This window comes from Zootoca vivipara, chromosome 16 (assembly GCF_963506605.1).
Source record: "Zootoca vivipara chromosome 16, rZooViv1.1, whole genome shotgun sequence".
NCBI lineage: Eukaryota > Metazoa > Chordata > Lepidosauria > Squamata > Lacertidae > Zootoca > Zootoca vivipara.
The window spans coordinates 19,331,078-19,352,116 of NC_083291.1; the positions used below are offsets into that span (position 1 = coordinate 19,331,078).

At 44.6% G+C, this 21,039-nt stretch overlaps 1 protein-coding gene across 2 annotated transcripts in view; it reads right to left on the reverse strand.

Moving 5' to 3' along the window:
• Positions 1-21,039, reverse strand: part of TRABD2A (TraB domain containing 2A) — a 66,674-nt gene that overhangs the window by 45,034 nt on the left and 601 nt on the right. For both annotated transcript variants that reach the window (XM_060268904.1, XM_035097388.2), the window contains exon 2: positions 4,550-5,110. In XM_060268904.1, coding sequence (XP_060124887.1) covers positions 4,550-5,110 — 561 coding nt within the window. The remainder of the gene's footprint in view (positions 1-4,549; positions 5,111-21,039) is intronic.

A 21,039-nucleotide genomic window follows, 5' to 3' on the forward strand; every position in this document is an offset into this window, starting at 1 on the left:
TTTTGAAGAGGGCCTTTTTAACGGTTGTAATGGTATTACAACCTTGCATCCAAGCTCCAGCTTACTCTACTTGCAGGAAACAAGAAAAAGGTAGTGCGTAAGGACCTCATAATAAACCTTTTTGTGAAAGCTCAACTATAAATAGGACATTTCTGGAAATCTAAAGGAGATTTTCCCATTCAACAATGGGAAACTACAAAACATGGCAATCAGCACCAGCTGAAAAAAGCTGACAGGTAGTTGTAGAATTGTTGGGAGAGAAGGGAATGAAATACAGCAGGAGAACGCTCGCGTTCATTATGTAAAATCAGCCATAAAGAAGAAGTGCGCCGCCTACCCAACTCAATAGACTGGATGGCCCTTGTGGTCCCTTCCAACTCTCCAACTCTTGCTTGTAAAATCTTTACTAGTTTTTGTTGGGACTGTGTGCCACCGATAAAGCCATTCATTGTATGTTTTACTTGAAGACTCGACTCAAGATAACTGTTGTTTATTTCAAGCAAACAGTTCTTAACAAAGTATCTACAGGCAATAATGCTATGCAAGTATAAGCGTTACGTTGGTGGGGTGGGGGGAGGAAATTACTGCAGCGAAATCTAAAGTAGATGACCCAAATCATGAATTGCATGGAGGCAGTAAATAACAAGCCACTGTTTGAAACCAAATTCGAGAGAAATAGTCTTTTCCTCACACAAGCAATTTGTGGAATCTATTCTGAAGAGGCGAATGGCAAATGTCAGCAATGGCAAATGGCGAATGGCAAATGGCAATGGCAAAAGTCAGCAATTTAACTGCAGCCAGATAAAGCAATAAATAAACTCAGATTATCTTCACAAGAAGTCATGAAAATTATGGAATGGCCAGGAGGGTGTGACACTATCTGTCAACTGATGGATTTCAAGTTGGATTTGACCCTAACCAAGAGGCAAATATGTCCTGTTAGACTTTCTGTTCAGTGGTGTCACTTTAGGGAGTGACATTTTAGGGAGTGCAAATTTCTCCAGTGAGGGGGTCTTAAAGTATGTTTTTTGGTGTGAGGAATAATAAGTCGGCTATTACTTTTGTGATTGGTAAGTCTACGTTTGACAAAGAAGCACATAAACTGGTTCCGGAAAACCAAAGAATTTTAATTTTACCTTCTGAAAAGGCCAGGCAATTCATCATCATCAACACCATCATAAATATTAATATATAACTGCAAGTACTTGGTGATCATTTCTAACGATTTCTATGCAGCACAACACATTATGCTATGTTTTGCAACACAATGTGCAACACATTATGTCATTGCAGGGTTTCAAACCCATTTTAAAGGCCTTGTATCAATTGTTGTTGTTTGTTTGTTTGTGTTTGTGTGTTTTCAGTAAAACAGAAGTGGTGATGCCCTACACCAGCCACTGGAAGAATGTCCCCTATTTCTTCTGAACTCTTCCCCTCTCCCAGCTCAATAATTCAAATCTCCAGTCCTGGTGACCTACGTAGTTTATCCCAGGAAGGGAAATGTTTACATAAATATAAAATGCAATGTGCTTTTCATTTATTCAAAACAATATTTTCAATGCTGTACTGTTTAAACACATGCAAACACACAACCCTAGTATCGAAACGGCGTATTTATGTTTGCTGAACAAAACACATCCATATGCTGCATGGAACCGTAATGAGCAGTGTTCAATTGTTATCATGACTCATCGCTTGGTTCAATGAGGTTGGATTGCTATGCAGTTGTTTCTTCAAAAGCAGTAGTTCGTGTATTTATTTTTTAAAAATTTTTTAGTTAAGTCTTATCAATTCATCAGCATAAACAATTTGACTTGGTGCAGAAATACACACTAACTCAGACTCTACGGTTTGCAGTGTGCACAGTTCATTAACCTGGCGGGTTCTCTAAGGACAGTGGAGCAGCAGGCTTTGAGTCAAACTGAATTTTGACAAGACTATGCAATAAACATTCTTTTAAAACACACACACACACACCCATTGGATCCAGGTCTTGTCCTTTAAAACAATTTTAAATCAAATTTTTAGAAGGCTTGCTCTCCCTGGCTGCTCCACCAGGAGGTGCTGCTGCCAATAAGGTGCCACTCGGTGGCGCTCAAGAGCTGGTGATAAGGAGGAGGAAAGGGGAGGTCCTGGGTTGAATGGTGACGAGGGGCAACCACTGCCCCAGGGTCTCGATCAGCAGTTGAATGAGCTTAAAGCACCCAAGAGAGGGAAAGGGTTTTCAAAATGTGTGCATTTGTAGGAGAGCGCCAATGGTTGGGGTATAGACAAGTGGCCTTCCCCCTGCTCCCAGAGGAGTTTGTGGCTCACTGGAATCCAGGCGCTTCCTTTCCACCAGCCTCTCAGTCACAGAATTGTAGAGTCGAAAGGCTCCTAAAGGGTCATCTAGTCCAACCCCCTGTAATCAAATTTTTAAATGGCACACGGCGTGTAGGAAGCGGACAGAGAAAGGGTTTTCTTGGGACACTGAGAACTTGGGAAGCTGAATGTTGGAAGGCTCAAAGAGAGGTGACAGAAAGTCCTTCATGCAGCGCAGAATTAAAACTATGGAACTTGCTTTTCACAGGGGACAGTAATGGCCACCAACCTGGATGGCTTTAAAAGAGGATTAGACAAATTCAGGGAAGAGGAGAGGGTGATGAATGATCTGCCTCCACAGTCGGAGGCGGTGAGGCTTCTGAATACAGTACCAGTTGCTGGAAACCACAGGAGGGGAGAGGGCTCTTGCGCTCAAATCCTGCTTGTGGGTTTCCGATAATGGGCATTGGGTTGGTCACTATGAGAACAGGATGCTAGACTAGATATAAGGCCATTGGTCGGATCCAGCACACTCTCCTTCTGTTCTTAAGGGAGTAATTATTACCCGTGGAGAATTGCCCTTTTTCCATTGCCAGATTTACCATGGTCTTTGCAACTGGAAAAAGTTGGAGAATTTTTTTCAAGTGTAAAATAGAAGTACTGTATACAGAAAACTATCCATTTTTCCATCTTACTGTAGGTTTTGTTTCATTTGGAAAAGTAAAATTTTATTTCATGGTTTTTCATTGTTTACATTTTGAATTCGATATATATATATATATATATATATATATATATATATATATATATATAGGGGAGCAGAAATCTTTCAAGTGCTTAGGGCCTCTAAATCTGACCCTGTGTCAAGTGACCCACTTTCTTTGCCCACATAGTTTGAAATCAAACCAGCAAGGGAATGGGCGCAGCTGTCTCTTTCCAACTGCCAACAATCATATAAACATCACTTTTGGCAGGGAGCTATGTCCTTACCTGCCCCATACCTGATGTCTTATATGAAGCTGGGTATATAGGGCAGCTAGGTGTAGCTCATCGGAAACTGACTCATGGGGCAAATGAGGAGGACATGTGGGTCTAATCAGGCACATGGGTGGGCGGCTCTCCACTACTGGGCTACAGAAAACTACAACTCCCAAAGAAGGCTTGACAAGTTGAACTGGTTTAACATTCAGGTAGGTAGCTGTGTTGGTCTGATGCAGTTTAAATAAATAAATAAATTGTCCAGTAGCACCTTAGAGACCAACGAAGTTTGTTCTGGGTACAAGCTTGCATGTACATGAAAGCTTGTACCCAGAACAAACTTAGTTGGTCTCTAAGGTGTTTCTGGAGAATTCTTTAATTGGTTTAACATGTTTGATGGATTTCTGTATTTTAATGTTTTGTTGGAAGCCGCCCAGAGTGGCTGGGGGAACCCGGCCAGATGGGCGTGGTATAAATAATGAAATTATTATTATTATTATTATTATTATTATTATTATTATTATTATAACATGTTTGCTATTCGTCAACGTGCACTCCAACATGTTGCATTCTTGAATGTATTCCATGATATCCTATACTGAAAGGTGTCCTTCCTAAGTAAACGCGTGCCATTACTAAGCACTTTGTCAAATACCCTATTTAAGTTGAAAGCAGCGGTTGCCGAACGATTAATTAGGAAGTCAAACATAACATGAGGAAGCAGGCAAAAACCAGCTTTCCGCAACTAGAGGAGAGATGCATCTATCTACATGTTTCAGCAACCAGACATTTCAAATGCTGAGGGTCTTGATAAGAATGTGCTCCTATGGTCCAGACCTCCTAAGGCAATAAGCAAAGTTCTGGAATCTCCCTAAGGTAAAGGTATCCCAGTAGCGGATGACTCTGGGGTTGCATGCTCATCTCGCTCTATAGGCCAACCGGCGTTTGTCCGCAGACAACTTCCGGATCATGCAGTCAGCATGACTAAGCCGCTTCTGGTGAACCAGAGCAGCGCACGGAAACACCGTTTACCTTCCCGCCAGAGTGGTACCTATTTATCTACTTGCACTTTGACGTGCTTTCGAACTGCTAGGTGGGCAGGAGCTGGGACCGAACAATGGGAGCTCACCCCACCGTGGATGCCCGCTTTGTGGTCTCTGCCACCCAACCTCCGATGAAAGGGGAATGTGGTTTGCCAGCTAATAATTATCAAAGCATAGATTGCGGGATGTATAAGACAGTATGCAAAGAAAACTTCAGTTTCCCTTACCTGGGAGAAACTGAGGCCGTTCAATGGGTGGCATTGCTCCTCTACTTTTTCCACTGCCCCGGTCTGCTTTCGGAGGCGTTCAGCTTCCTGAGCGAGGTAGAGATCCAGGACAGGTACACCACGTGACTTAATGTCCGCCTCAGTCAGAGAATTCACCATTAGCATGACCCATACCGGCCTTTTCCTCTCCCAGTTGCCTGCGATAGCATTGAAGAGATAGTCCGCATACAGGCCTTTGCCCCGCTGGTCTGGCGTCATCCAGGAAGGCATCATGAGCTTGACGTATTCCAAGTGGCGCTTGAGCCGGCGGTAGATGTCCCTGGGGAGCACATCCTGAAGGTTTTCGCCCTGTGGCAGGAGCTGGCAGCTGGTAAGAGCAGAGATTGTGTAGGGATCGGTGAGGTCCAATTCAAAGTAGACAATGTGGCTCTGGTGGAAGGCTCTCTTGGAATTGTCAGGGATAAAATCCCAGACCCGGGTATAAGGGACGTGAATGGTACCAAAAAAGTAGGACGGCGGGTCTCTTTTTATAGTCCATAGGAAGGAGTTCAGCTCACTTTGCTGAAGAGAAGGAAACACAACAATGAAAACAGGGCACTATACGGAGAGATAACATGGGAGATCAGCGTCAGTCATTTTAAATTGGTGGACAAGTTGTTTGGCCGAGTTCTAAAGTCACTGAGACAGTAGAGCGAGGCTTTGTGATTGCAGGTGCGATGCTAATGTTAAATGGCGTCAAAACTAGTCTTCCAAAAAAAGAAGAGTGGCAGAAAAAAGCATCTTACCCAGATATTAGAAGCCAGCAACTATTCCCTCAATGACACAAGAGATTGCAGAAACAGAGAAAGTAATCTTTGAGGCAAGCAGAAGGATTGGCTAAGTGGTCTAATGCAAGCTGAAGTAAAAAATGGACATTTAAAGTTCACGGCAATAAGCAGCGTACACACATATTTGATATGAAAACGATGCATTTCTCTAAACATATATCCTTTTGATAACAGAAAGGTTTGGGATTTTTTGTTTTGTAAAAGCACAGAAATACCTACCCCAAAGGTTTTTTTAAAAAAATGTGTTTCGAAGAGGTTGTTTCATTTCAGTAAATGTGTAAGTGATTTTGTAAAACATCAAAGTCCCCAACGTTTCCCAGTATGAAAAAATTGTGACGCTTCAAATATCCTATATTTGCTTTTATTAGTTCAAAAAAATCTCATACTAAGAGACTAGACTAGCCTAAAGATAAAGGCAAAGCATTTTTTAAAAAGAGAAAAACAAAACAACTATTTTATGTGGTGATAAGATGAATGAAGATAACTGAAAATCCAGAAAGGCGAGAAGTGTCACCTACTACTTAAAAGCAAACAAAAAGTCCTGAAAGCCGCCACAGGCTTGGAGAGGGTTAGAAGGTCAACACTCCTTTGTTTTAAACAAGCCTGATCTTTATGTGACAAAGAGCACACATAAGGATCCAAGTCCATCTAAAAGACATCGCAGAAAGAAAAGGTATTGCCCCCTGGACCGCTCAGAATTTCATTAACTCCCTCCTCTGTTTTCAAATCTAATGTATTGAAAGCCCCGTGATGAGACAAAGACCTGTGTTTTGGATGAATGTCCTATGCAGGGCATTGGTGATGACTGTCAAGACTCTCTGCACTGCAAATTTAAAACTAAATTTTGTGGTTGGGGTGAGGGGAGGGGAGGGGAGGTCAGTCAGCTTACACCACCAGAACTGCTCTTCCCTCATAATAGGTTTTTTTCTTTCTTTCTAAACCCTGCGAAACAAAACGGGGGTTTGAATGGGAGCAAAAAACGAAACCCAAGCAGAGCGCTTAGGTGGGTATCCCTCAAATACTTTTCTATACTTTATAAAGTCAAGAATATTACCGCCAACATCTTACAACCTGCGGCATAAAATAGGACCTGCGAAATATCTGCGAGACCACAGGAAGCGGGTTTACTCACCACCAATGAGTTATAAACCAAGAGGCAGCTGTTTCCATCATGATACCTAGCAATAACTAGGGACAACTGCCCTCTTAGACAAGGGGCTACTTTCTCAATGCAAGGGTAAGCCTAAGCCTGGCATGTACCACTTCGGAGCACAGGTGGGGGGTTCTTATGTGCTCTTCCATGCAGAGGTCAATAAAAGGCTGACATGTCAGAAAGAATGGTTCTATCCTAGCATTCTCCCCAACATGTTACTCTTCTATATGTAGGGACCAAGTTGCTTTCTTCGATGGAGGGCATTCCTTCACACACACACACACACCCCTGCAGACTGAAGTGGTACAGCCCAGACTCAAGTTTACCATGGCAAAACAAAATTAAAAAATTCCTTCCAGTGGCACCTTAGAGACCAACTAAGTTTGTTATTGGTATGAGCTTTCGTGTGCATGCACACTTCTTCAGATACACTGAAACAGAAGTCACCAGACCATGGCAGTGAGCACTAGGATGTAGATAGGGGCAACATGAGGCCAATAGAAGCCATGTCTCCCACCGGCTCCAGACAGCGTCAGCCATTGGCATCTATGGATGGCTGCCAGAACCTTTAATTTCCACAACAACTCTGAGAGAGTGGGAGACCAGGGTTCAAATCCCCACTCCGCCATGAAGCTCACTGGGTGACCTTCAGCCAATTCCTGTCTCGTAGCCTAACCCACACCCCGGGAGGGTTGAAATTCTGCTGAATCCCATCTTGCTAGTTTCAACCCAGTTTCACATTCTACCAATGCCATTTTGAATGTTATATTCTGAGGTGCTAGCAAACCCTTCCGAGTTTTGTGTCACCTGCAGTTTTGATAAGGATTTTCCACTCCTTCATCTAAGTCTGGGGTTGTCAACAAGCAACCCATGGGTGCAATGGAGCCTTTGAGGACTCCTCCTGGAGCCCAAGAAGCCTCTGAGCAAGGTGTTTGAAACCTAACACATAAAACACCCAGAAAACAATTAAAATCACAAATGGGGGGGGGAGAGAGATAAAGGAAGGTTTTGCATTGACTCCAACGGTTCAATACAGAGCAAGAAACCAGAACTGCCATAAAGCATGTGCAACGAGGAGCTACAGCAGGTGCTGCTGTGGTCTAAACCACTGAGCCTCTTGGGCTTGCTGATCAGAAGGTCACCGGTTCGAATCTGCACAGTGAGGTGAGCTCCCGTTGCTCTGTCCCAGCTTCTGCCAACCTAGTAGTTCAAAAGCACACCAGTGCGAGTAGATAAATAGGTACCACTGTGGCGGGAAGGTAAACGGCATTTCCGTGCACTCTGGCTTCTGTCACAGTGTCCCGTTGCACCAGAAGCGGTTTAGTCATGCTGGCCACATGACCTGGAAAGCTGTCTGTGGACAAACGCCAGCTCCCTCGGCCTTTGACTAGACTTAACCATCCAGGGGGTCATTTACCTTTTTTCATCTTTACAGTTAATCCGGCTCTTTGTGACAGGTATACCTGTCATTAAGTATTTCAAATAGCTGTTTAATCACAGATCACTCTCAGGCAAACTGTTAATTGAGCATTCATCCCAATTTGTTTGCACCAAGTTTGTGGGGAGGTTTTATGTTGTATCAAGCAATTGCTACCCCATACTTCGCAATGTTTTCCCCATTACTTTTCTTACAGCAAAAAGGAACTGTCTGGGGGATAAAACTATCGTTGCACAAGAGTGCCACATCAAAATCACTTTAATTGTGATTTGCTAGTGCATGACTGAATCTCATCTGCAAAACAGCGATAGTCTGGAAGTGACTTAAGTCGTACTTCATATTTTTAGGTGCGCTCCTAAAAACCTGGTGTGTGAAAAGGGCCTAGATCTGCTTGCTTACATCAGGTCCTTAGCATAGCTGCCAACTCTCCCATTTTCTCTGGGAAACCCTCGTTTTTCCAGCTGTCCCCAGCTGAAAAAGCAGATTTTTTTCCCCGGTTTATTCTGGCGCGACGGCCATTTTGGAACTGGGTGGAGCATGCTCAGAAGTGACTTTTGATGCTGCTCTGCCCAGTTCCAAAATGGCTGCAGCGTGACTTCCGGTATGCTAATTTCAGTCCGGTCCCTTATTTTTCAGAGAGGAACTTGGCAGGTATGGTCCTTAGCCTGGAGGACAAATGTGGATACAGTTCACTTGGCCTTCTCATGTACCAGTCCTTCTGAAATGAATCAGTGCTACATATAACTTCCCCCAATTCATTTTGGCTTGTACACAGGCTTCGAGTGGCCTTTGGCAGCCGAGAGGTGTTCGTTCCTTTCAGGGGAAAGCTATTTTGGCTGGCTCTCTAATATGTTTTATTTTTTAGGCATTTAAAAATAGATGCAAACCTAATTCGAGCTATTTACAAAAAAAGAAAGCCAAGAGTTCATCGCCTCTTGCTGCCCCCCCCCACACACCCACAAGGAAAGGATAAAATAGCATTTCTAGGACCAAAACATGAAGTAACATTCCATTCTAGAAAGAAATGTTTCCCGTGTCATTTGTTGGTAAGCGTATTCAGTGTTGCGGGTTCACAGGAATATTTGAGAAGTGACAAGCTTTTCTCGCTGATAATCCGAATGGGAACATATCTGAATGTTGCACTCTATAACCTGCCATCATTTTCACCTTCAAAGATAATTCGAAAACTGTTTAGTGGGAAACATTAGAGCTACAATACTGCATGCCAGTATTATCTAATATGTTGGAGAATCTTGGGTTCAACACACAGGGCAAATTCCTATGTATTAGGAGGGGTGCTAGCTGCTTTGCCTGCCATTTCCCACCCTGCTCTTCTAAAAGACAACAGTTGGGGGAAGTCAGAACATTAGTGGTTCTTTTCACAAAATGTAGTGGAATTAAAAAAACAAAAACAAAAAATGGCAGCCATGTAGGATGAAGCTGATGGGGAAGAGAAAGCGATATTGCTCTACAAATCTAAGAACTGGCCCTTACAAAGTCAGGGGAGACATGTTAGGAATTTCCATAACAGACAGAAAATGCCGCTTCCAGGTGGCCTGTTAACAAAGCATTCACTTGTCACAGAGAAGTTAGCAGAAACCAGCTATTTATTGAGCCTTAATTCTGATTTGTGTGCAGGGAGAACCCAGGATGTTGTGCCAAGCAAGAAGGTAAATGGACCCCTGACCATTAGGTCCAGTCGCGGACTCTGGGGTTGTGGCTCTCATCTCGCTTTACTGGCCAAGGGAGCCGGCGTACAGCTTCCGGGTCATGTGGCCAGCATGACAAAACCGCTTCTGGCGAAACCAGAGCGGCGCACGGAAATGCCGTTTACCTTCATGCTGTAGCGGTACCTATTTATCTACTTGTACTTTTGTGTGCTTTCAAACTGCTTGGTTGGCAGGAGCAGGAACCGAGCAACGGGAGCTCACCCCGTCGCAGGGATTCGAACCGCCAACCTTCTGATCGGCAAGCCCTAGGCTCTGTGGTTTAACCCACAGCGCCTCCCGCAATTTAACCCACAGTGCCACCCACAATATCCAGTGCATTTTTCTATCGCTCTCCCTATGACAAAAAACCCCACCATTTTTTTGTGGAAGAGGGCCAGAGCAACTGTGACTCTGCTAGACCTGAATTTGCCACTAATGGATTGAATCCCATGCCAGAAGAGCCACACCTCTGGAAGCTCCCATAGGTAAAAGTTAATACAGAAATCCAAGACAACTCACATTATTTGAGAATTCTGGGTTCTATGCAACTAAGTTTTACTCAGAGTAGACCCAAGTTAGTTGCGTCTACTGATTTCCGTAGGTCTTCTCCAAATAGAACAAGCATTAGCTACAACCTTCTTCAGAAACCAGGAGGTTCTTATCTCTAATGGTGGTGTTGTGTGAAAAAGAACGGGCCTTCTCTGCAGTGGCTCCCCATTTGTGGAATGCTCTCCCCAGGGAGGTTTGCCAGGCACCTTCATTATACACCTTTAGGTGCCAGACAAAAAAGTTCCTCTTTAACCAGGCCTTTGGCTGATTGACATACAATGCCCTTTGAAAATTGTTGTTTTTGTTTTTATTATGTACAGTGGTACCTCTACTTACGAATTTAATGCGTTCCGAACACACATTTGTAAGTCGAAAAAAATTGTAAGTCGAATCCCATAGGAATGCATTGGGAGGAAAAATTCGTATGTCGAAGCAACCCTATCTAAAAATTCGTAAGTAGAAAAAATCCTATCTAAACCGCATCCAAGATGGCGGACGGAGCTCCATTTGTAAGTTGAAAAATTCGTAAGTAGAGTTATTTGTAAGTAGAGGTATCACTGTATTCTGTTTTTATATTGTAACCACCCTGAGACCTGTGGGCATAGGGCGGTATGCAAATTTAATTAATAATAATAATAATAATAATAATAATAATAATAATAATGTGCTGGACCGGGCCCTTGAAGACCAGGGTTCAAATCCCTACTCAGCCACATGAAACCCACTGGGTGATCCATTTTTCAGCTTGAGTTACCTGACAGGTGAAGAGAAAGCAGAGAGGGGAGAAGCCCCTTGAGATCTTTGCAGGGAAGGTGGCTTAGAAAGGTAGTTAAAAGAAATGACTGGAACCTATAAATGGAGATTTGCTTGCTTTTAAATATAGGGTGCCAAACAGAGAGCAAGGCAAGTCACACACAGAATGGAATGGGGTTATGGGGATTCCCCCTTCAGTCAGATGACAGGACCATCTTCTTCCTACAGAACACCCTTTCGAGATAATTTTACAAATCAGAATAACAGGCCCAAATGGACTGCGAGGAAGAGAAGCCCTGAATCAGTTTCCAACTTCATGACATGCAATTTCCCAGGTACACGGCAGGCAAGATGCTGATCAGGAGGCAGGATCTGGGTTTCAACCTCAAAGCAAGAGAGCAAACTGTTGCTGTCTAGCACAGAAAACCATAGATAGATAGATGATAGATAGATAGATAGATAGATAGATAGATAGATAGATAGATAGAGTGGTACCTCGGGTTACAAATGCTTCGGGTTACAGACTCCGCTAACCCAGAAATAATACCTCAGGTTAAGAACCTTGCTTCAGGATGAGAACAGAAATCGTGCCGTGGCGGCACAGCGGCAGCGGGAGGCCGCATTAGCTAAAGTGGTATCTCAGGTTAAGAACAGTTTCAGGTTAAGAATGGACCTCCGGAACGAATTAAGTTCTTAACCCAAGGTACCACTATAGATAGATGATAGATAGATAGATAGATGATAGATAGATAGATAGATGATAGATAGATAGATAGATAGATAGATAGATAGATAGATAGATAGAGATAGATGATAGATAGATATACTTTATTGTCATTGTACATAGTACAGTGGAACCTCGGTTTGCTACTGCCTCCGTTTACGACAAACTCGAAGAGCGACCGCCGCGGACCCGGAATTATTTACATCCGGGTCCCCTGCACGCGGATGCGCAGAAGTGATTTGCGCAATGTGCGCGTGCGCAGAAACGTGTCTTTGGTGAGCAAGGGACTTGGGGAGCGACTGGCTCCCCGGAAAGGATCGTCGTTGTAAACTGAGGTACCACTGTACAATGAAATTGAATGCCATCCCAAAAAAGCATAGCAGACTTACACCTTACATTTTGAACTCCAGTTCAAAAAAAGTACCCAAGTAAGAAGCATGGACAAACATATTGCCATTATAAAGAAGAAGAAGAAGCAACATTTTCTTTGAAGCAAAGAACATTTTATGTAGGGCATAGCTTCCTTTTTATTTAAAACTACACGAGAGGGTCACTTGCTAGCAATGTAGTAGGTAGGAGAGAGAGGCCATTTCTCCTCCTACCTTACAGCAATCATGGTCACACATGCACACACCCTTCTTTTCGGAGCAGGTGCTCAGCTCTCTCCAGAAAGTTTGCTCTTCCCTCTTCCATTCCACTTAAGCCAAGTGGCTTAGCTTCACCCGCTGGACAAGCGCTGCAACTGCAGGACACAAGATTCAGGAGGCACCAGGAAGGCAACCACACAGCTATCGCAGCAGCAGAAGCGACAAGCGTCCAATTTTATTAAGGGCCAACTCATGGTGAGCTTCTCCATTCAGATAGTGGATGAAGGCGGCTGACAGATCAACCTCATCCCCCCCCCCAGCTGCCACCATCCACCTGCCCCACACCTTCAGCTGCCCTCCAACACAAAGGGACAAAGTCAGGCGGAGTGTGCCACTGGTTGCGTTTTAACTTTAAATGATGTTTGCCTTCGCTACAGGATCTCTTGAGACCATGTTGCCCAGTCACCTCCCATCTAGTGCTCTGGAACTGTGCTCAATGCTCTGGAAGTTATGGGTGCTCCACTGGAGGGGGAAGGAGGGGGAATAGCTTTGTGCAGGAAAGGTCTATCATTGGAGCTGCAGATACATGCAGTATGAGGTTGGGGCAAGGAGTGGAATGGGAAATATTTGCAGGTCCACTCAGGCAGTGAAGTGCCTTGGGCTGGTCCTGGTACCTAGAGTTGCCCCCCAAAAAAGTGCTGTGACTTATTATTGTGTCTCTAACAACAGCATGATATGCTGGAATTGCAAGGGCAAGCTTTTGGGCATGGATATAAAACATCACCACCTGCAAATCATGTGAAAGGTAGAACCATGGGGCCTACCAAAGAGCAGCATTTTCAGTGGGGCAGAAGCACCTCCACGGATATGTCAGGGTATTAAGCCTTTGTTGGGGACCTCTGGCACAACTCCCTCTGCAAAACCAGGCTTTATATACTTAACCAATATTCAATATAATATTGTGACTGGGAGCGGCCACCGAGACCACATAATACCGGACCTGAACATAGCTGCCAAGTCTCCCGTTTTTCACGGGAAACCCTCATTTTTAAAGCCGTTTCCCGCTGTGGTCCCGAATGGCGAAGTATCCCGTAATTCCCCCGGATTTTCAAAGCAGCTCCTGCCGGCCAGGGACGCTCCTTCTGCGCATGTCTGGACATGCGTAGAAGCGACTTCCGGTGCCGCGCCGCTGCTGATCCCGGATTTTTCAATCCGGGAGTTGACGGGTATGGTCCTGCAAGGCCTACATTGGCTCCCAGTACATTTCCGAGCACAATTCAAAGTGTTGGTGCTGACCAATGGCCTCGGCCCAGTAGACCTGAAGGAGCGTCTCCACCCCCATCGTTCAGTGAGGTCCAGTGCCGAGTACCTTCTGGCGGTTCCCTTACTGTGAGAAGCAAAGTTACAGGGAACCAGGCAGAGAGGCTTCTCGGTAGTGGCGCCCACCCTGTGGAATGCCCTCCCATCAGGTGTCAAGGAAATAAACAACTGTCTGATGTTTAGAAGACATCTGAAGGCAGCCCTGTTTAGGGAAGTTTTCAATGACTGATGTTTTAATGTACTTTTAATTTTTTTGTTGGAAGCCGCCCATAGTGGCTGGGGAAACCTAGCCAGATGGGCGAGGTATAAATAAATTATATTATTATTATTATTATTATTCAACCAAGGCGTTCTCATTTCATTTTCTTTCACTGATCATATACAAATGAGCCCTAACTTAGTATACTGAGTCTCTTACAGCCGCTTCAGAAATGTGCATTTCTAGTTGAAGCAGAGATGAATTAGAACACAGCTCGCCTGTTTGTTTGTTCTGGATTATATAAATTTTTAAATATATTTCGACTGCGTCAGACCAACATGGCTACCTACCTGAATCTGTTTTGGGACAGGTGATTTTAGAGGTTTATCATTACATTCATGCGCATCATATTGCAACATTTAGCTGGGCTGTGAAAACTGGCCTTAGAACACTAATGCAAGTGTTGCATTAAAATAAGTTAAAATATTCGCAAAGCAGCATGGTCAGCTGCTTCTGCTAAACTTTAAATATAGTAAGCAGGTGCAGTGCAGTGCAAAGCAAGATAAAAGCTAGGTCCGTGCTCCAAGAAGTGAAGTCTTATAAATGTAGAAGTCAAAGAAGAGAGTCCGATTTAAATAGCACTCAGCCATAAAGCTCACTGGGAACTAGGGCAGTCATTGGGGGGGGGGGGAAGAGACACAGAGTGGGACTCCTGCACCTTTAATAGTAGAAAGCACACAATCTCTCTTTCTGACCTGGCCACCCTACTGGCGACAGCCTGCCCCTCCCTCTCTCTCTAACCTACTTGACCAAAATAAAAAAATTCCTTCAGTAGCACCTTAAAGACCAACTAGGTTTTTATTTTGGTATGAGCTTTCGTGTGCATGCACACTTCATCAGATACTTGACCAAGAGGAACCTTCATTTGAAAAAGAGCATGACAAAAACTTAATAAATAGGCAAACATGCTCACTGTTGGGTAAAACACACCTTTAAGGTCTAGTTTTTTTAAAAAAAAACTAACCAGGTGAAGCTGGTGCTACTTAGCACAAGGTGAGTGAACAAGCTACAGGTGGCAATACATTTTAATCAGGAGATAATGAGCTGCCTTTGAACACATTTCACCTCCCACCTATCATTCAGACGGCAATTGCATTTGCTTAATCTATGCTATGGGAGATTAAATGGAGAGTTTTCAAAGCCACACCTCGCCAAACCCCTGGACCAAATCCCAGCCAAAGTGAAGCACTTCTAAAATACATTTCTCTCCGTGGCAAACCTAAGCAGCCACATAAATCTCTCTGCCAGAAGCCAGTCCCCACTACTGAAACCAAAGCATGGGCCTGATTTACTTACAATAAATAACTGTTGCTGCACAGCACACTTTAAAGTCCCATCTATTTAGGTGGAATAGTTTGAAGCAGGTATTGACTATTGAACCCTTTCCTCTTCAGATAATATGTATTTCACTTCAAGGTCCGGCTTCTGTAGTAAAATATGACTTACATATGGCAAAGGGAAGTCCAGAGGTCAGGTTACCAGACTTCAAGCACAACAGGTATCAGATAGGAGCAGCTCCATCCAAAAATGTCACCCTCTGTTTGCAGAGGGTGTGCATGTGCAAACAAAACCCACATGCAAAACATGAAGCAAGCATTTAGTTTCCATTAATTAGCATTCCCATAGCGCCTTCAAGTGTTCAAAGCACCTGACAAATAATAAGTCCTTAATCGTTACAATGTTCCTGGCAAAAGTCAGTAACAGTAACTCTGTAATCATTACAACAATCCCGTGAAGTAGGCCAGTGTTATTATCTCCATATTGTAGATGGGGAGCCAAGGCTATCTTGAAAGACTGTAGCAGAGGGAATATTCAAAACTGGGACTTCCTGATTCATAGTCAGTTTATTAGACTGCATGACCAAAGCTGTACGCCACCTTCCATAGTGTAGCCTTGCTAAACAGTGCCCACAAGCCTTATCACACAGATTCAAATACAGTGGCTCAAGTACCATTTATGTAATATACTTGAAAAGGGAGCAATATGTATTAGCAATTTCTTCTAATTGCTAATTTAGGTAATTTCTTCTGTTTTCAGTGGTCCTGCTCCCATGTCTAATGCCAACCAGACAAGAAGCTTTTCTGCAACACCTTGTGCCCATGCCAGGAAAAGCTTATCCTCTTAAATTTCTGCAAATCAAGTTGCTATTAAAGGAAGAGGAGCCACACCAATAAAAAAATGGCAGCCTTAAGAATCACAGGCAAGACTACAAGGGTGCCTTGGAGGAAGATACTCATGCTACTTTGATGTTGCAGAGCAAGCATCAAAGTAGGCAGATATACAGATAGGGGCAGAATACCAAGAAGATATTATGGAGTTCCTGAATGATATTTCATCCACTCCATAACTGAATTTAGGGCTTCAGTGTAGAATTAGCAGGGTTTGAGAAACACATGAAATCTTCAGCAGTGGTAGATCTGCCAACTTTTCAACCAGCTTATGCCACCAAGGCTTAAATTGCCTACTCAGAAGTAAGTGCCATTAAATTCAGTGGGGCTTACTCTCAGGTTAGTGGGTTTAGGGACTGCAACCTAAGCCCTTAAACAACAGCTTGAGTCCAGGCATTGGCAGGTGATAATGCTAAAAAGCATCACCTGTTGATTTCTGCATATAAAAGTGTTGCTAGAATCTTAAGCCAGGTGGTGCACTTTTCTGGTCAGTTAGAAATCCTTCCACCATACAATCAGCACTCCCCCCCCCCAACTCAAAAAGATTCCTGACTGTAGCCAGGTACCTCCTTTGATCAACTAAGTGCTTCCACATTTGTGTGCAAACCAGGAGTATAGAAATCTGCTACTCTTGCTTTAGAAAAACACCATTTTTAAAATGAGTTGTTCCTATACAGGTACAATATTCACAAAATGTTTCAAACTCAACTGAGTTTTGTTTGGGGGAGAATTTGGTGGATTTGAGTTCAAAATGCACTGGGGAAGTCTTTGAATAAAATGAGGGGTGTATTTAAAGGCACAGAGAAGCTGACAATGCTGTATTACTTTTACGGATACTTTTAAATCTGTTCCCCATGAGAATGTGTGCATGATTCTTGGAGAAATGTACTAGACCAGGCATCCCCAAACTGCGGCTCTCCAGATGTTTTGGCCTACAACTCCCATGATCCCTAGCTAACAGGACCAGTGGTCGGGGAAAATGGGAATTGTAGTCCAAAACATCTGGAGGGCCAAAGTTTGGGGATGCCTGGCTTGAGCAATATGACAGATCAAATTAGGAATTCCCTCTTCTAAAGGTAGGAAAAGGTAAAGGACCCCATGGCAGTTAAGTACAGTTAAAGGCAATGGGGTTGCAGCGCTCATCTCACTTTCAAGCCAAGGGAGCCAGCGTTTGTCCGCAGACAGCTTTCTGGGTAGTGGCGCCCGCCCTGTGGAACGCCCTCCCATCAAATGTCAAAGAAAAAAACAACTACTAGACTTTTAGAAGACATCTGAAGGCAGCCCTGTTTAGGGAGGCTTTTAATGTTTAATCCATTATTGTATTGTATTTTTCTGTTGGAAGCCGCCCAGAGTGGCTGGGGAAACCCAGCCAGACGGGCGTGGTATAAATGATAAAATAATAATTATTATTATATGGGTCATGTGGCCAGCATGACTAAACCGCTTCTGGCGCAACAGGACACCGTGACAGAAACCAGAGCATACGGAAACACAGTTTACCTTCCCGCCACAGCGGTACTTATTTATTTACTTGCTTTCGAACTGCTAGGTTGGCAGGAGCTGGGACAGAGCAACGACAGCTCACCCCGTTGTGGGGATTCGAACCGCCGACCTTCCGATTGGAAAGCCCAAGAGGCTCAGTGGTTTAGATCACAGCGCCACCCGCATCCTACTTCCCTGTTCTAGAGGGAATTGCACAACCCCATAAAAGGAGTTGGTGCGCAATCTGAGACTACTGCTGGACTTAGCTTGGCTCCTATACAGGTGTTTCTGCCCAGCTTCCACTGGTTCACCAACCATGGCCTTTTATAGAGAAGTTGTACATACCTTGGTTACTTTCAGATTAGACTGCTGTAGCACCCTGCATATGGACCTGCCCTTGAGAAGTGTACAGAAACTATAATTTAGAACAGAAAACAGCAGCAGATATGATCACCTGCTTTATCAGTTGTGCTGGCTTCCAATTTGTTTCTGGGCCCAATTTAAATACACATTTTAAAGCCTTTAAATTATTTTTGGAACAAGTTTTCTGAAGAATCTCCTCCTGAGCAAACCTGTTTGCACACTGAAGCCATCGGGCATGTACTCCATGAATGTTAGTAGCATCCGTTGTTTCGGATGCCACCATGGTTGTCCACCATTTTCTGGATGAAAGCAAACACGATTTGATGGTAACTAAGTTCCATTGGGACCCAGGTGGCGCTGTGGTTAAACCACTGAGCCTAGGGCTTGCTGATCAGAAGGTCGGCGGTTCGAATCCCTGTGACGGGGTGAGCTCCCGTTGCTTGGTCCCAGCTCCTGCCAACCTAGCAGTTCGAAAGCACGTCAAAATGCAAGTAGATAAATAGGAACCGCTACAGCGGGAAGGTAAAGGGCATTTCCATGTGCTGCTCTGGTTTGCCAGAAGCGGCTTTGTCATGCTGGCCACATGACCTGGAAGCTATACGCCAGCTCCCTCAGCCAATAATGCGAGATGAGCGTGCAACCCTAGAGTCGGTCACGATTGGACCTAATGGTCAGGGGTCCCTTTACCTTTACCTTTAAGTTCTATTAAAGGCAAGGGAACGGAACTCGGGACTAGCTCAAGTCTCATTTATTTCAAGTACACCCTTGCAAACCTGTGCATGCCACCTTGAGAGTAACTCCCACTAAACTCAGTGGGATTTACTTCTGAATAAATGCACATAAGATAAAGCTGCTGCTTGTGACTAACTTTTGTTGGATTTTGTCCAGTGTCTCTACAGTTTGTTTTGTTAAATGCCAATTTATTTCTGCCAGTCGACTGTGCTTCCCAATGACCCATACAGGAAAGGCCTTACGCATCACAATACACTGCTCTAATGTCAGGTTAACCATCTCATGCCCCAGTCTGTTGCATGGCAATAGATAAAAATTAACTTGCTTCCAACGAATGCATTTAGAATTAGAATGGCAAAAGCAATTTTCAAAATAGTTCTGTGCACTCTGCTATAAATTCCTCTCTGTGCTGGTTTCCTTTAGCTGTCCTTTTCTGGGTTTTCTCCCTCTGCTCCTATCAGCAATGGCCATGATCCTGTGCACAGCTAGGTAACTTATTTTTAACCTATGGGGCTCTAAGAAACAAATGTTAACTCTGTGGAACTGGCAGGCGGCCTGATCTTGTGCATGTTTACTTAAAAGTAAACATTTCAGTGGACCCAGACTTCCAAGCAAGCATTCATGGGATTGTGGTGTTGGTTAAAATATTTCCTTCCACCTGCAGTTCTTATTAAGAGCTGTTCAGGAGTCAGGCCAGAGCAAGCTTACGGTACTCAGAAAGATGCTCCACCGAGTTCAGCCTTAGGCTGCAGTTCTATGCACATTTGGGAGGAAACCTCTGCTGGACACAGTGGGGTGCCTCCGAGTAAACATGCTCAAGGACTGGAGCGAACAACCTTCTTTTCCAAAAACTTTTCATAGTATGTCTCACGCATCTTCATATTCTGCATCTCAATTAGCACCTCCAGAGTATGGGATTATAGAGGCCATCCACAGAACAGCTTGGTTTTTCCATTAATCTGTGAAGGCAGCACTCTCTCGTTTCTACAATGTCATGTTGTTTTTTTCCTAAGAAAAATGTACCTGTTTTTATGAGTTATGGCAAAGAAAAGTTACTTTAACTAGAGTAAGTTTTTTCAGCAGCCTGCAAAACATGGGATGGGGGAGGCGGGGCGGGGCGGGGGCTTTAGCGCAGTTAAAGCCCTATCCCTTTTTCAAGGCGTGCAAAAGCAAAAACGTCTCCCTTAATAGGAACAGGAGATAAAACAAACATAACAAATGAAGCCCTGATGAGGTGCATTTGGAATGCAGGATCCGCCTGCCTGCCTGCCTGCCTTCCATCCTGGCGGGATGCTATGGGGAAAGAGGGGGGGAGGGGGTTGGAGGAATTGGCAAAGGAGTGAGAAGTGTTAAAAGTAAACAAAACCAAAGAGTGGATGACCCAAACAAACAGCAGGCTGGCACCTCCACTGAACCTTATCTCCTCTCCCCGCTGGATCTCATTAAAGCCACTCTAAATCCCATCAAAGGCTAATTTACACCCTGGCCTCTTGTCTTTCTTTCTTTTTTTTTTTTAAAGACACCACTGCATCCAAACGACGGCCAAGGCGGACAATCACTTCTCTCTCTCTCAGCTTTTCGGAAAGGCGTTTCCCCCTCCGAGGCCGCATTTCGCACGCAGCTGGTGGAGGCGAGATCCCACGTTGGTCTACTCAGAAGCAAGTCCTTTCTTCCCCCACCCTCCCGGCCACTGAGTTCAATGCAGATGACTCCTAAGGACGTGCGAGGAAGGAAATCGAGGCTGCAACAGATTCCAGAGCAGGAGCCCCCTGCTAAGTGTCTTGCAAAGCAGGAGGTGCAACAAAGAGTCCTGGCAGTACAGTACACCTTCCACACGCTCGCAAACTGACATGCACCGGGAGCCAGAAGTCCAGCCCCGGCTGTGACTGGTGAGCCTCACTCCCGGGGGCAAGGGTGCATGTGGACGTGGCTCTGACACGCTCTCCTGGCGCTTCTGGGCTCTTCCTGCCCCCCCAACGCACCCATTTAAAAGTGCCGCCAGGCACTGGTGGGGCTTCCTCGTTCGTTCCCTAGCTTGCAAGCGAAGCTGGGATGGAATGAGGCAGCCCAGCTTGCCGGCAGCACTTTCTCCCTTCTGCAAAATTCCTGCTGACAAGTCCAGCACCCAGCGTGAAACTCAGTTTGCCAAATTAAAAAAAAGAAAGAGAAAACACACACAGCAAAGCAGCAGCAGCAGCAAAACTTTCCCTCCTGCATGAGAAAGTGCGGTGGGTGGATACAGCAGCGGAGCAGCCAAGCTCAACCCCTGGGGTCCCCCCACACACCCCACTTTCTGGCGCTGCTCTCCAGCCCCCTAGAAAAGGGAAGGTGCGCTGCTCTCAAAACACACCCGAGTTTGAGAGGCTTATATTGGGAGAATAGAAGCCAAAAAAAAAGTCTCGAGGCGACTCTGCTGGCCTCGCGCC